This window comes from Balaenoptera physalus, assembly GCF_965194825.1.
Source record: "Balaenoptera physalus genome assembly, chromosome: 7".
NCBI classification, from domain to species: domain Eukaryota; kingdom Metazoa; phylum Chordata; class Mammalia; order Artiodactyla; family Balaenopteridae; genus Balaenoptera; species Balaenoptera physalus.
The window spans coordinates 23,006,630-23,020,176 of NC_138886.1; the positions used below are offsets into that span (position 1 = coordinate 23,006,630).

Here is a 13,547-nt window from a genome sequence, read left to right on the forward strand (position 1 = left end):
ATTTTAAACATGAAAATGTGATTCAAGAGTTTGCCAAGTTTCATTTTTTACAATGAAGAGTCAGCATGATGAAATGTAAAAAGTGTACTCGAGTGTCTAGCTAGACACTAGCTGAATTTTCAAATTATGAAAGAGAGAGAGGAAATGGGAGGGAGGAGGGGACAGGAGAAGGAGGGGGAAAGAGAGAGTGGGGGAGAAAGGGAGGGGGAGAGAGAGACACAGAAAATATTCCAAAGCCTACATTTTCTTGTTTTCCTCAGATGACGGGGGTGTTGGTGTCTTAATGATAAATGAGAGGAAATAGGAACGCTTTTGCTTAACATTCCGCAGAGTGCTGCCTCACTTGCTTTGAAAGGACTTTCTCTCCCTCTTGGAGACAGTGCATCTGCTGGTACCTCCAGTTCTTTGACAGTCATTGGCCTCGTCTTGTCTTACTGCTCTCCTGTCCCTGAACTTCAACTTTAAACTGTTTGGCTAAAATCAGATAAATTTAGAAAATCTTGGATCTATTTCATTTGCAATTTCTTTTGGGAAAATAATAAATACTGTTGGATTTGTAAATTTAACTATGAATTGGCTTGATTCAGCATTCTCAAAGTGCACTGACCTCCTGCGAGCATTCCTTCATTCTTTTCTTTATTCAGCAACTTTTTCTGAGCATCTGTTATGGGCCAGGTGCCGTGCTAGGCCGTGGAGACCTAACTGTGAGCAAAAGAGGCTCCATTGCTGGTTGACAGAGTTTACAGCCTAGGAAAGTAGTAAACCAAAGATCCTGTACTAAGGAAATGACAAACATGAGGAAAAGAGAAAAACTGAACATTTATTCATAAGACTTAGCTTAAAACAAAAATCTGTATATTCTCCAGAGGTAGAGCTCGTTTAATTTCAGAATTATATGTTTCCATATGTCATTGATAGTATATCATCCTAGTCTTGAGGCCTATGACTATAATTTACCAGCTTAATGACCTAAGGCAAGTCTCTTAAATTTGCCTGGTTTAAGTTTCCTTACCTATATAATTAGAAAAGTAGTATTCGTCCAGTCTCCCTCAAAGGCATGTTATTACAGACAGAAGGACATTTAAAAGTGTAAACATTAATAGTTATGTTAAAATTTCCTCCTTTACACCTTCTTTATTGTCCTTTACTGACATCCTAAAAATTCCACCACGTTCCGTCAGAGCTTTGAAACCTGGCTCACCCGCACTGCCACCTCACACCCCTCCTTCAGTGTAGATTACAGTGCCCAGCAACAGACACACAGTTCTTTCATTTCTACCATGGCTTTCACCCCCTCTCCACTGTAGCCCCCCATTCCTATGTCCACACCCTGTTCTTTGTCTTTACCTGGAATTTATCAACCTTAGGAATCTTAGACTCCGGTGTCCCATCTATGGACATAACCTCCTGGCCTTCCAACAATACAACATCCTCACTTACATCTTCGTATTCTACAGCATGACTCGGATCTCTGCCCATTGGTCCTTCCATTTAGCATCTGTCAGCCCTTCCGTTAAGAGGAGGATCATGGGAGTGATCCCAGTGAAATGACTGCTTTGGTCATTTCACGCCTTCCGATGATCTGGGAAGGTTTTCTACACTTCTAGGTGGATCAGCTCAACTACCAGTGGCAAAACTCACAAATTAAATGCTCTCCGTATCCTGAATTTGCCTTTCATACTGCGGTACTCATGGTGATTGTAGCAATCTGGTATTTCTTCTTCAACAGGCAGAGGGACGTATAGCAAGAATCAGCTTTTTCTTTTGATGTTGAGGTCACGGATGAAACATACCTCATCATCAAAGGGACCCCAGGGCCAGCCTTGTGTCTAACAAGGTCAAGGTTCTCTGTCAGCACAAGTAGACTTCAGTTCTCTCTCACAACCTTCCTCATCAGTTTTGAACATCAATTGTGACTTCATTCTCTGATTTCATGTTCTTTAGATGTAGAACCACCTAGCATAGACTGGTGCAGATCCCCACCTCCAGTCCAGGTCTCCGAGAAGGAGCATGCTGCCACCTGGGATGAGCCTCAGTTCTCGGACAACTCAGGTGAGAACGCAGAGGTCTTGTTGTCAGTATGTTACCGCCGAATTATGCTTTATTTTAAAAAGCTTTTAAAAAGATAAAAGAGAAATGAAAAGCAAATTACATCTAAATAGAAGGAATAATTATATAAGGTAATACGTTTTAATGCTAGGCTAATTATATATAATTTAACATTATTAATCTTACCTATCCATGGCTTTTCCTTTCATTCAGTATTCAGTGGACATTATTAAACGTGTACAAGATGTTTTATTTGAAAGTGTTCTAATAAATTCATTGAGTCTCTAAGCTTCCAGTGTCCTAAAGACATAAACTATGCATCCTATTGGTAAATCGAATGCAGTTCTCTGTTTTCATACTCAGTTCTTAAACATTTATCAAAAAAGTTATAAAAATTCATGGGAAAACAGAAAAAAATGAGCTAATATAGCTGAAGTTCACTTTAAAGCTTTGACCAAAACCCCCAAAACAGTAAGAATGCAAGTTAAATAGAATTCTTAATTAAATTTCCAATATTCACAGAGACTGACCTATTCAAGGAAAATAATTTATTTAGTAAGAATGCCTTAATTTAATAGGTTTTTGAGTCAACAATTTCTGTGTTATAGCATAAGATTATATCTTTTATTTTCTACTAGCGGCCAAATCAGTACAAATAGAATGCCCAGCTGGTTTGTATAAATAGAAAATGAAAATTCAAATCAAATAAAGTGACTGCACACAATAACCCCCAAATTGGATTCCTTCTTTCCCCTTCTTTCCTTTCTAGGGGCTGTGTTGGCCATCACCAGAAGTCATACACCAGGAGACCTTTTCCCTCACGGGGAGACGGTAGTGCGGTACACAGCCACTGACCCCTCAGGCAATAACAGAACATGTGACATCCACATTATCATAAAAGGTATACTCTGCATAAGCCTCCAAAAATCTAGTTGAACTTGATATATGTAATCGCTGTTGCACTCTATTTTGTGAAAGAAAATAGGCTATGAGCAGTAGATGTTTAAAGTTAGAATACTGACAGATTTTATCGAGATTTCTGATGATTATTCCTTCACTTCGTGGTAAATAGAAATATTGTCTTCCGAGGTAGTCTTTAATTAATGACTTATTAACATTTTCTCCAAAGTTGTATTGTTGTCATGATACTATTTTGAATGCTTGAGGAGACAGAGTCAGAAAATGTATTTCCTATGTAATGTTATCTGGTTTTCATTTTTCTTAAAGGAATGCCAAAAAATAACTCGCAAATCAGAAGTACTTTATCTTTTCATAAAATATGCACAGTTACACATAGGTAATTAATTACCCATAATTACACATAGGTACAGTTTTTTAACTATACCCACCTAGGAATCAAAAAGCAGACTTTGCAACAATCCCGCACTAAGGATTTACTGTGAGAGTTTTTCTAGGAGTAGTGGCGGACAGGAGGAATCCTTTTCAAAATTCAGCTTAGACTCCTGGATTTTAATTTGTATTTCTTATACCACTGTATGTGAGTAATACAATTTTTTTTACACAGGTTCCCCCTGTGAAGTTCCATTTACACCTGTAAATGGGGATTTTATATGTACTCAAGATAGTGCTGGAGTTAACTGCACATTAAGTTGCTTAGAGGGCTATGATTTCACAGAAGGGTCTACTGACAAGTATTATTGTGCTTATGAAGATGGTATCTGGAAACCACCATATTCCACTGAATGGCCAGACTGTGCTAGTAAGTTCTAATTATTTTCTGGACTCCTTTCATATGTGTGAATATATATTTGTCTGCCTATGTGTATAAATTTCTAAACATTAAAGGGAAAAATTGCTTCAATATAGGGATTAGGTTTGGTGAGTGGAAAATGGTGCCGTGAATTTGAAGTGTTTGCAGATAAGAGAAATGCTTGTCCCTTTACTTGAGATATTAGCCCCCCAGAGTCTTGCTATTCATCGGATTGCTATAGGATAAGACTCAGTTTATGGCAAAACCATCTTGGCGCTCTCATTTTTATTTACCAGAATTATCCGAAGAGACTTGTCAGCATGTCATTCTTGACGTGTAAACTTCAACTTATAAAGTATAGTCTTAGAGTCTTTAGAAGAGCTTATGTTTAAAGTAAGAGCCAATATACGTGATGCAGTGAGAGATCAGTCGCATTCTCTTTAGAAGTGATTTAGATTTAGAGCTATTCTGTAATCTTACATATTATTAAAAAAATAACCCAATATCTTTGTCTAGTGTAAATAATATTTTCTGGAGTGAATCTTTGATCTAGTACTGTAGATGAAGTTTAAATGCCAATGTCTTAGAAGAAGAGTAAAGCCCACTTACTTGAGCTATTTTTTTCCCCAAATTTGGGAAGCAAATAAAAGTGATATCACTCACCTCTATCAAAGATTTAGACAGTAGGATTTTAATGGTGACGCTATTAGGAGACATCGTCTCTGAATATTCCAAGACATCTTGCTGAGTCTAAATTCTAAGCTTCTGATCCAAGGAAAAATTTATCTTTGTGAAATTACACTTTCAAGAAATAGAATTTCACATAATATTCAGAAAATTTTCAATGTCTATTGGTTGAAAATATAATAAACATATAAGTTATAAGTTTACATAAATATAAATTATAATATCTTTGATGCAGCTAGGATTTTTCAGAGATTCCCAGGAATATAATGAGGAGAATTTTTATATCTCTTTTTCTCTTAAATGCTCCTTTTTTTAATATGATTGGAAGGTAAAGAATAATATATCAAAGCAAACTTATCACCGGGTAACTGGGTACAGAGCTGCTTGGCTCATGGTTTATTATGATCAATTAATGCCTGGAAACGTTCCTTAACTGTCATCTTTTGTTTTTATAACAATCCCACAAATCATGTCAGGATTAAAATACCAAGTTACAGTTAATTGCACAGAAAATTAAATCGTTGTTTTGAAAACACTAACCAACTGGAGCTGTTTTTTCCAACATTTTCCAGTAAAACGTTTTGCAAATCATGGGTTCAAGTCCTTTGAGATGCTGTACAAAGCAACTCGTTGTGATGACACGGATCTGTTGAAGAAGTTTTCTGAAGCATTTGAGACCACCCTGGGGAAAATGGTATGTCAGTAGCATTCCTTTGTTGCTTGCCATATTTGAAAGGACACTCGCTGTTGAGTTTTTTGTAACCTCTCTGGGTCACCTGCAACAAAACTTCTTTGTCCTGACGATTCCCTTCTTCTTTGTGACCCAAACTTGCTCCTCATATTTAGAATTATTCATAGGTTTTTGGACTTCTGGAGTGAATTATATGTAAATCTGTGTTAAAGCACTTTGAATTTTTTAAAACACTCCAAGTCAGCAAGGAAAGCTTAGGGTCCATGTGGTTTGAGAATGTTTGCTTTGTTATTTAAAGTATGACAAAAATGCCATTGTAGACTATATTTCTTTTATGATGAGGAGATGATTGAACATTTAAAGGTTTTTCTTTTTCATGCGTTTTTGTTTAGGACTCTTTCAGTGATTCCAGGAAAGCAAAACAATGTATTTAACTGTGTTGAATGTCTTGAAGGCAGGAAATGATGACATATATATATATATATATATTTGTATCCGTAACAGAGTTGAGTGGCTTAGATTTTGGATAGATTCTGAAAGTAGATGTAGTAGTAGTAGTAGATTTGATACAGAGTGTGAGAGAAAGAGAGGCATCAAGGAGGCGGAGTGTACAGGAGCATAGATACAGGAGCGAGTCCACATGGTGATGTAAGTGTGTGAAGGAAGGGTCTTTTGTGACTATTTGATCTGTGAAAAAAGATGCGGAATGATCAGCCTGGAGTGTGGATGGGGAGGAGTTGCTGGAGGTTTGAGAAAACAGAACATGGTATAAAATAATTTTCTAGGAGAGCATAAATGAATATACTAGGGAAATGTAATAGGATTGGCAGTAAGCAGCATTGTGTTTTCTCCTAAGCTATAGTTGAGCATGTGGGCGCTAATGTGGCGAAAGCAGAGCAATGAATTTAACCAGGGTTAAAGGTTCTCCAGGCAAACAAATTGAGGAGGGTGCATGCACGGGAGTAATTCATGGTGGTAGACCATGGGATCCAAGATGGGCAAATAAGGAAGTGAAGACATCAGGAGCTGAGAGACAGTGAGGAGGTGGGTAGCATCAGTGGATTATAGATTCTGATGAAGTCAAAGAATTGTTGGATTCTTGGGAGTAGGAGAAGGTGCAGTTACTGGTCACGACGAGGTCTGAGGGTATGATCGTGAGACATACCCTCAAGTGTATGTCTCATGTATGTCAAGTGACAAAGCAGAGCTGGAAGACGGAAGAGGAAGAGGAAGTGAGACTCCAAGGTGATAGAAGGATCAGCTGGGTGAATGCAGAAATCACCGAGGGCTGTAACAGGGACGGTTACCAAGCGTTCTCGGAATGAGAGGGTAACTCAGAGTGGGGGAGGGCTGTAGGTGATGGCCACAAGGAGGGTCAGTGTGTGGTATAGTTGATTGCAGGAACTTCAAAACTCTGAGGCCTCAAGGAGGTTCATGGGAGCGTGATCTGGAAACAGCAATAAAGAGTGAGGAGGACACTTCCTCCATGCCCACCACCTAAGAAAACTAGGAAGTCAGGTTTCATTGAGAGCAAAAATGAAGAGAATATAAAGAGAGGAGGTTAAAAATAATAATAATAATAATAATAGGAGATTGGCTGATTACTGACTGTGCATTTCAGAGGGCATCAAGGAGGGTTTTGAGGACTTGGAGAAGGGTGGGAGATAGGGTCAGAGAAAAGGGATCTAAAGAGCCATTAATAAAATATTGTAACTCAACTGCACTTCAATTTAAAAAAAGCCAAATGGGGTGAAAGTTAAGAGACAAGAGATATCCCAAGAGTCCTGGGTTTCTTGCGGTAAGTGATACAAACCGAAAGAAAAGGCATGAGGCTAATCCTGGTGGTCCACAGGCACTTAGAGGAGGTAGGGGAGGGCATGGAGGAGGGTCAGGAGCCTTTTTAAGAACAGACAGAGCTCTAGGGCCCTCCCCTCCCTCCTGCTGATGGAGATGTGAAGGCCAGAGGAGCAAAGGACTTATCCAAGGCACACCCAGATGTGAAGTACATTTTGTCCTCTTCATTTTTTTATTTGCAGGTCCCATCATTTTGTAGTGATGCTGATGACATTGACTGCAGACTGGAGGACCTGACCAAAAAATACTGCCTCGAATATAATTATGAGTATGAAAATGGCTTTGCAATTGGTAATGAAATTATTTAGTGTGGGTAGTTGGCAAAACTGATCTGCAGACTAAGAAAATCATTCCAGAAGAGTGGGGCAAACTGGAAAAATGATCTTTCATTCATTTATTCATCAAGTATTTTAGGATGACTGGATAACTTGATACTGTGCTTAATGATCTTTATAAATATATTACATTTGGGGTATCAAATAAATTCTTTCAAAATATTAGCCAAAATGCCTCAGGATGATAAAAACTAAGAAAACTAAGTCACATTATGATTGTAAAATTCAAATATTCATATGAGATCTTAGAAGAGAATAGTAATAACTATAAAGTACTAACAGCAATTTTTATATGGCATTTAACTTAAATTGCAAGTAAGCCATTTATTCAAGTCTAATATACCTTCAAGTGGAATTCTGATGTTTTCTTCATGTAGAGTCTGAACACTTTTTTCTTGTTTTTTTTTTTTTTTTTGAGATATAATTGACATATAACTTTTATTAAAGCTACTCCAAAGTGTGCTATGTGATTTTTTTTGGCTGGTCCATCTGGCCATTTAGCTTACTGTCTTCAGATTTCTAGATTTCAGTTGTGTCTCTCAATTAACAAAATTGTCCTTTCCAGTAATTATTTTTATTTCATTCTTATAAAACTGTCCAGAACTTGCAGAGTAATGTTTTAAAATATAATAGTGATAACAAAATAGTGTTGTGTTTAAAGCACATGAACTCTACAAGCAACTAGTAAGGTCCGAATCCTGGCTTCCCCACCAACTAGGTGTGTGGTCTTGAGCCCAAGTTCTCAAACCACTCTGTGCCTCCATTTTCTCACCTGTAAATTGGGTATATAAGAGTACTGAACTCATAGAGCCATTGTAAGGATTGAATGAGGAAGTACAAGTATAAATAAAGTGCTTAGAAGGTTGAGATAGTATTAATTCACATGACAGCAGACATCCTTTTTGTTTCTGACGCTAGTCATATTATTAGTGATTCAGCATTGAGTGATGTTGAATGTTGCTTTAGATTTTTAAATTTAAAAATATTATTTGTGCATATATGTTTATTGCAAAAATTTGAAAAATGCTAAAGAACAAAGAATGATATTGAGATAACCTGCAATCCCAGAAATAATTCTGTTAATATATTAATGAATATGTAACCGTACGTGCATATGTATGCTGACCCATACTATTTTGTAAACGTGAATTTTTAGGTTAGATTTTATTCAGGACATTTTTATGTCATAAATATTATACTTCAATACAATTTTAATATCTACATATTATTTTATCAGTTTGCCATAATTTATATAAACAATTTCCTATTGTTAGGCTTTAGGTTGTTTTCCAATTTTAACTATTATGTACAACTTCTCAGTGAACATATTGGACATTAAAATTTTAGACAGAAAAACACAAGGTGACAGTGGCAGGGGAGCTGGCAGTGGCACATCTAGAATAACAATGCCTCTTCTGTCACACATGACCCAGGTTTCCCTCAACCCCCAGATTGTTGAGGTAGGTTGCAGGGCTGCAGGGATACACACAGAGGGAGTCAGTTGTCATCATGATGCTTTGAGATGGGTGATGTTTGTCATCCTAGAAGGATCCAGATGTCATGTGGTACAAGTGATCCTCAGAGACAACCCTTCCTCCTTGAGTGTCCTCACAACAGAGTCACAAGATCAGCGTAATAGTTATAACACCTTGGCAAGTCATAATGTATGGAAAATAAAGGGCCAATAAATATATTAAAATTGTTTGATCTTATAATAATCATGTAATTCAAAAGAAAACTAAAATGAGATGCCATTTTTGACATGTCAGATTAACAAATTTGAATAAGAATCATAATACCCAGAGTTGGCAAGGGTGTCAGGAGAAAAAAATCATATTCCTATATTGTGTGTAGAGGAGACATTGAAGGGCATTTGACGATATGTATCTAAAGGATTAAAAATGCTCGGACCCAGAAATTCCACTTCTAAGGATATTTCTCAAGATAAAAGTCATGCTAATGTACAAACATGTACCACATTTTATAAATTCTAAGATGTACACTTTTCATTTGGACATCTGTGAAATTGGGATGTGTCTTCTCATTGATGGTGTCTTATACTTTATGAAATAGTGTATGTACAAGGATGTTCTAAAATTTTGAAATAATCTAAAAGTCTGAAGATAGAAACCTGCTTAGTTTGTAGTATAGCTATAGAAGAGAATATTATGAAACCGTTTGACACAGAAATATTATAATATATTTTTGAAAAAATTTGAAAAACAATTACCAAATAATATACATATAGTATGATCTCGTTTTGTTAAAAGTGCGGTATGTTTATTTTTATTCTAGCTATATATATATATACATATATATATATATATATGTATGTATGCATAAATGTGTATGTGTGTGTTTATATATTCATAGAAAAAATTCTTGTCTAAAATGTTATGGTCATTATTTCTATGTGATGGAATTATAAGTAATCTTTTATATTTTTCTCTTTGCTAATCTGGTTTTTTTTTTCTATCAACGTAATGGCTACATGACACTTGTGGGACAAATGTTTAAGTGAAAAACAAAAATATTGATCCCAGTTCTTTTTAATGGCCCCAAACATGAATTACGCTAAAAAAAAAATAAATAAAACCCTCAAAAACCAACTTACTTAAGTGGACAAGCCTGTATAAATAGAATTTGATGTTTAAAGCACCTAACTAAGCAACAACAGTATGCCTAGACCAATATTAATATCATTTACTATCACTGAGGTTTTAGAATGAGTCAAATATGAGCTAGATAGTTTGCATAAATTATCTCAGTGTAGACACAAAGAAACTGAGATTCAGAGAGATGAAAGGAGCTTGACTAAGATTGTGCAGCCGTACAACATATATGAGAAGCCATCACAACGATATGGAGGGCATCTAAAGAATCACGTGCAGCCACGCTGCCTCCAGCGTAGTTTCCTAACTACGCAATCATTTAACTTACATGCTGCCCTCAGAAACTACCCCCACCTTTGAAATAAAACGCAGATATGCAGATATTTGAACAGTCTTCACAAAAGGAAATCTGTTTACATGCATTAAGTTTATAACGCTGATATAAAAAAGCAAGAATGGAGCAAACCCTGAAGGGAAATAGGAATTGATTAAAATCTGTACCTCCTCCCATTTCCTCCAAAGTTAAGGTAATTTATTATTAGGTCAAGGATAGAATGTTTTAAATGCCTATATAGCTCTACAGAGATTTTGCTTTATACTTTTTACGGAATTCATTGGCAATCTAAACTTAATATGAAGCGCCTAAAGCTACAATATGGTATTACAGACGAAACCTCGTATATGGTATATTATGGGCAATTTAAGCAATGATCAAGGACAGTTTGATTTGTGGCCTAACATTAGAACCTAAACGCTGATAAAGGTGCAAGTGTAACTTCTTTTGTCTCTCTGCCCCAACTGTCCAGGACCTGGCGGCTGGGCTGCAGCTAACAGGCTGGATTACTCTTACGATGACTTCCTGGACACTGTGCGAGAAACACCCACGGGCACTGGCAAAGCCAGATCTTCACGGATTAAAAGAAGTGCCCCATTATCTGACCACAAAATTAAGTTAATTTTTAACATCACAGGTAAGGATAGACTATCTATTTGAAAAGGTTAATATAGTGGGAAATTCTTGGTTGGAGACCTGTTTTTCAAATTTTCTATTTGTTATCATTATTAGGAAATGACCCTGGAACTGAAAATTAGGGCAAGCACAATCAACCAAGTTTTGTCACTTTTTTCTTAATATCACAGATGTATTTTATAGTTCCCATAGCAACAAGCCCCCTGCTTTGTGCTCATCTTGACATGATGAACTACGGAGTGTTTTTAAAAAGCGCGAGTTTGCAGGAATTTAATATGTAATCATGAAGAACTCCACAAAAGGGTGATGTAGATCCAGCATAGGAGAGAAAGATTAAAACCAATCGTGTTGTTCTTAATATTCTCCAGGCACTAGTTGCTCAGTAAGTGGTGTTTAAGTTTCAGTTTATTTTTCCTGGAAGATTTTTTTTTTTTTAAATAAACAATTTTATTTACTTATTTATTTATTTATTTAAAGAGTGGTAACTATTTTTTTAAAATTAATTAATTAATTTATTTATTTTTGGCTGTGTTGGGTCTTCATTTCTGTGCAAGGGCTTTCTCTAGTTGTGGCGAGTGGGGGCCACTCTTCATCGCGGTGCGCGGGCCTCTCACCGTCGCGGCCTCTCTTGTTGCGGAGCACAGGCTCCAGACGCGCAGGCTCAGTAGTTGTGGCTCACGGGCCTAGTTGCTCCGTGGCATGTGGGATCTTCCCAGACCAGGGCTCGAACCCGTGTCCGCTGCATTGACAGGCAGATTCTCAACCACTGCGCCACCAGGGAAGCCCCCTGGAAGATTTTTAATATGCTATTTCTCTTTGGTAAAAACTCACTACAAATGGCTTCCTGCAACACCATGTGTGTGTGTTATGTTTTCTCTTGTTTCGTTTTTATCTCAGCTAGTGTGCCCTTACCCGATGAAAGAAATGATACCCTTGAATTGGAAAATCAGCAACGACTCATTAAGACGTTGGAAACTATCACAAATCGACTGAAAAGGACCCTTACTAAGGAGCCCATGTATTCCTTTCATCTTGCATCTGAAATGCTCGTAGCTGACAGCAATTCCTTAGAAACCGAAAAGGCTTTCCTCTTCTGCAGACCAGGCTCCATGCTGAGAGGGCGTATGTGTGGTAAGACTTCTCCCTGTAATCAAAAATATTCGGTGCCTATTGGGTCAAATGACATGGATAGAGTCGTTTTACAACTCTAAAGGGATATTGTGATGAAAGCTACATTTTCTTATTGTTACATGCTTAGTGTCTCAAAAGTCTAGATAACCACTATTGGTCATGACAAGAAAATTATTTTAGGTGAGCGACTCAAATCTTAGTTTTATTTATAGATCTTTAGACCTCACAGCTTTCAGCAGCAACTCCAATAATAGAAACTCATACCTTCTGACCGCTCATGTGTGCTGGCTGAGCCCGTCTCATGTGTTTAATCCTGTTTAGCTACTGTATGAGGTACCATTCTTATTAAGTACATTTTATACGTGAGAAAACTGAAGCCAGGGAGGCTAAGAACTTACCCAGTAAGTCTTACCGTTTAAGACAGTAAGTGGTGTAGCCGAGATTCCCACCCAGGCAGCCAACATGAAATTCACATAGCATAAACTGAACCATTTTAAAGTATACAATTCAGGGACTTCCCTGGTGGCGCAGTGGTTAAGAATCCGCCTGCCAATGCAGGGGACACGGGTTCGATCCCTGGTCTGGGAAGATCCCACATGCCGCAGATCAACTAAGCCCATGCGCCACAACTACTGAGCCTGTGCTCTAGAGCCCGCAAGCCACCACTACTGAACCCACCTGCCACAACTACTGAAGCCCACGTGCCTAGAGCCCGTGCTCCGCAACAAGAGAAGCCACCGCATTGAGAAGCCCGCGCACAGCAAAGAGTAGCCCCCACTCGCTGCAACTAGAGGAAGCCCGTGCACAGCAACAAAGACCCAACACAGCCAAAAATAAATAAATAAAATAAATAAATTTATTTTAAAAAGTATACAATTCAGTGGTATTTAGTACAATCGCAATGTCATTCAACTGTCACCTCTATCACAATTCCAGAACATTTTCATCACCCCCAAAGGAGACCCCAGACCCATTAAACTTCCATTCCCCATTCTCCCTCCCCCGAGTCCCTTAGCTTTTACCCCTATTTTAGACTGTCACAATCTGGATCAGTTCCAGTCTCTTTCCCAAATAAGTCATCATTTATAGATGGTGGGATCTCCTCTAACCAAACTCTGTACGCTCAATGGAACCAACTGACATGAGTCTTCTGTTAACCTCTCTGTAGGTTGGGGCTCTTGTGTCCTGGTCGGAAAACCTTCCTCAACAGTTCTTACTGCTATTCCCAGAGCTCAGCTGAGTTTTTCACAGCGTGATAAACCCAGCCCATCAAAAGCACATTAACGTTGTCTTTCTGAGCCTCCTCTTGTTTTTTCTCAACTTGTGAGTGAAAATCAGGAATTGCCTTGGCCAGCATTTTGCATTTCTCAGTGTGGTCTTCAGACTACCTGTGTCAGCATACCCTGAAGTGCTTTCAGAATGCAGCTTGATTAAGGCCCCATCCCAAAACGGATGCATGTGACCCCTTGGGGTCAGGGCATTGGAATCTGAAATTTAATAAGTTGCC

At 37.8% G+C, this 13,547-nt stretch overlaps 1 protein-coding gene across 1 annotated transcript in view; it reads left to right on the forward strand.

Moving 5' to 3' along the window:
- SVEP1 (sushi, von Willebrand factor type A, EGF and pentraxin domain containing 1) overlaps positions 1-13,547 on the forward strand; it is a 196,701-nt gene that overhangs the window by 88,227 nt on the left and 94,927 nt on the right. The window contains exons 10-16 of the mRNA XM_082469099.1: positions 1,945-2,052; positions 2,819-2,950; positions 3,575-3,769; positions 5,020-5,141; positions 7,175-7,283; positions 10,746-10,910; positions 11,807-12,040. Of these exons, the coding sequence (XP_082325225.1) occupies positions 1,945-2,052; positions 2,819-2,950; positions 3,575-3,769; positions 5,020-5,141; positions 7,175-7,283; positions 10,746-10,910; positions 11,807-12,040 (1,065 nt within the window). The remainder of the gene's footprint in view (positions 1-1,944; positions 2,053-2,818; positions 2,951-3,574; positions 3,770-5,019; positions 5,142-7,174; positions 7,284-10,745; positions 10,911-11,806; positions 12,041-13,547) is intronic.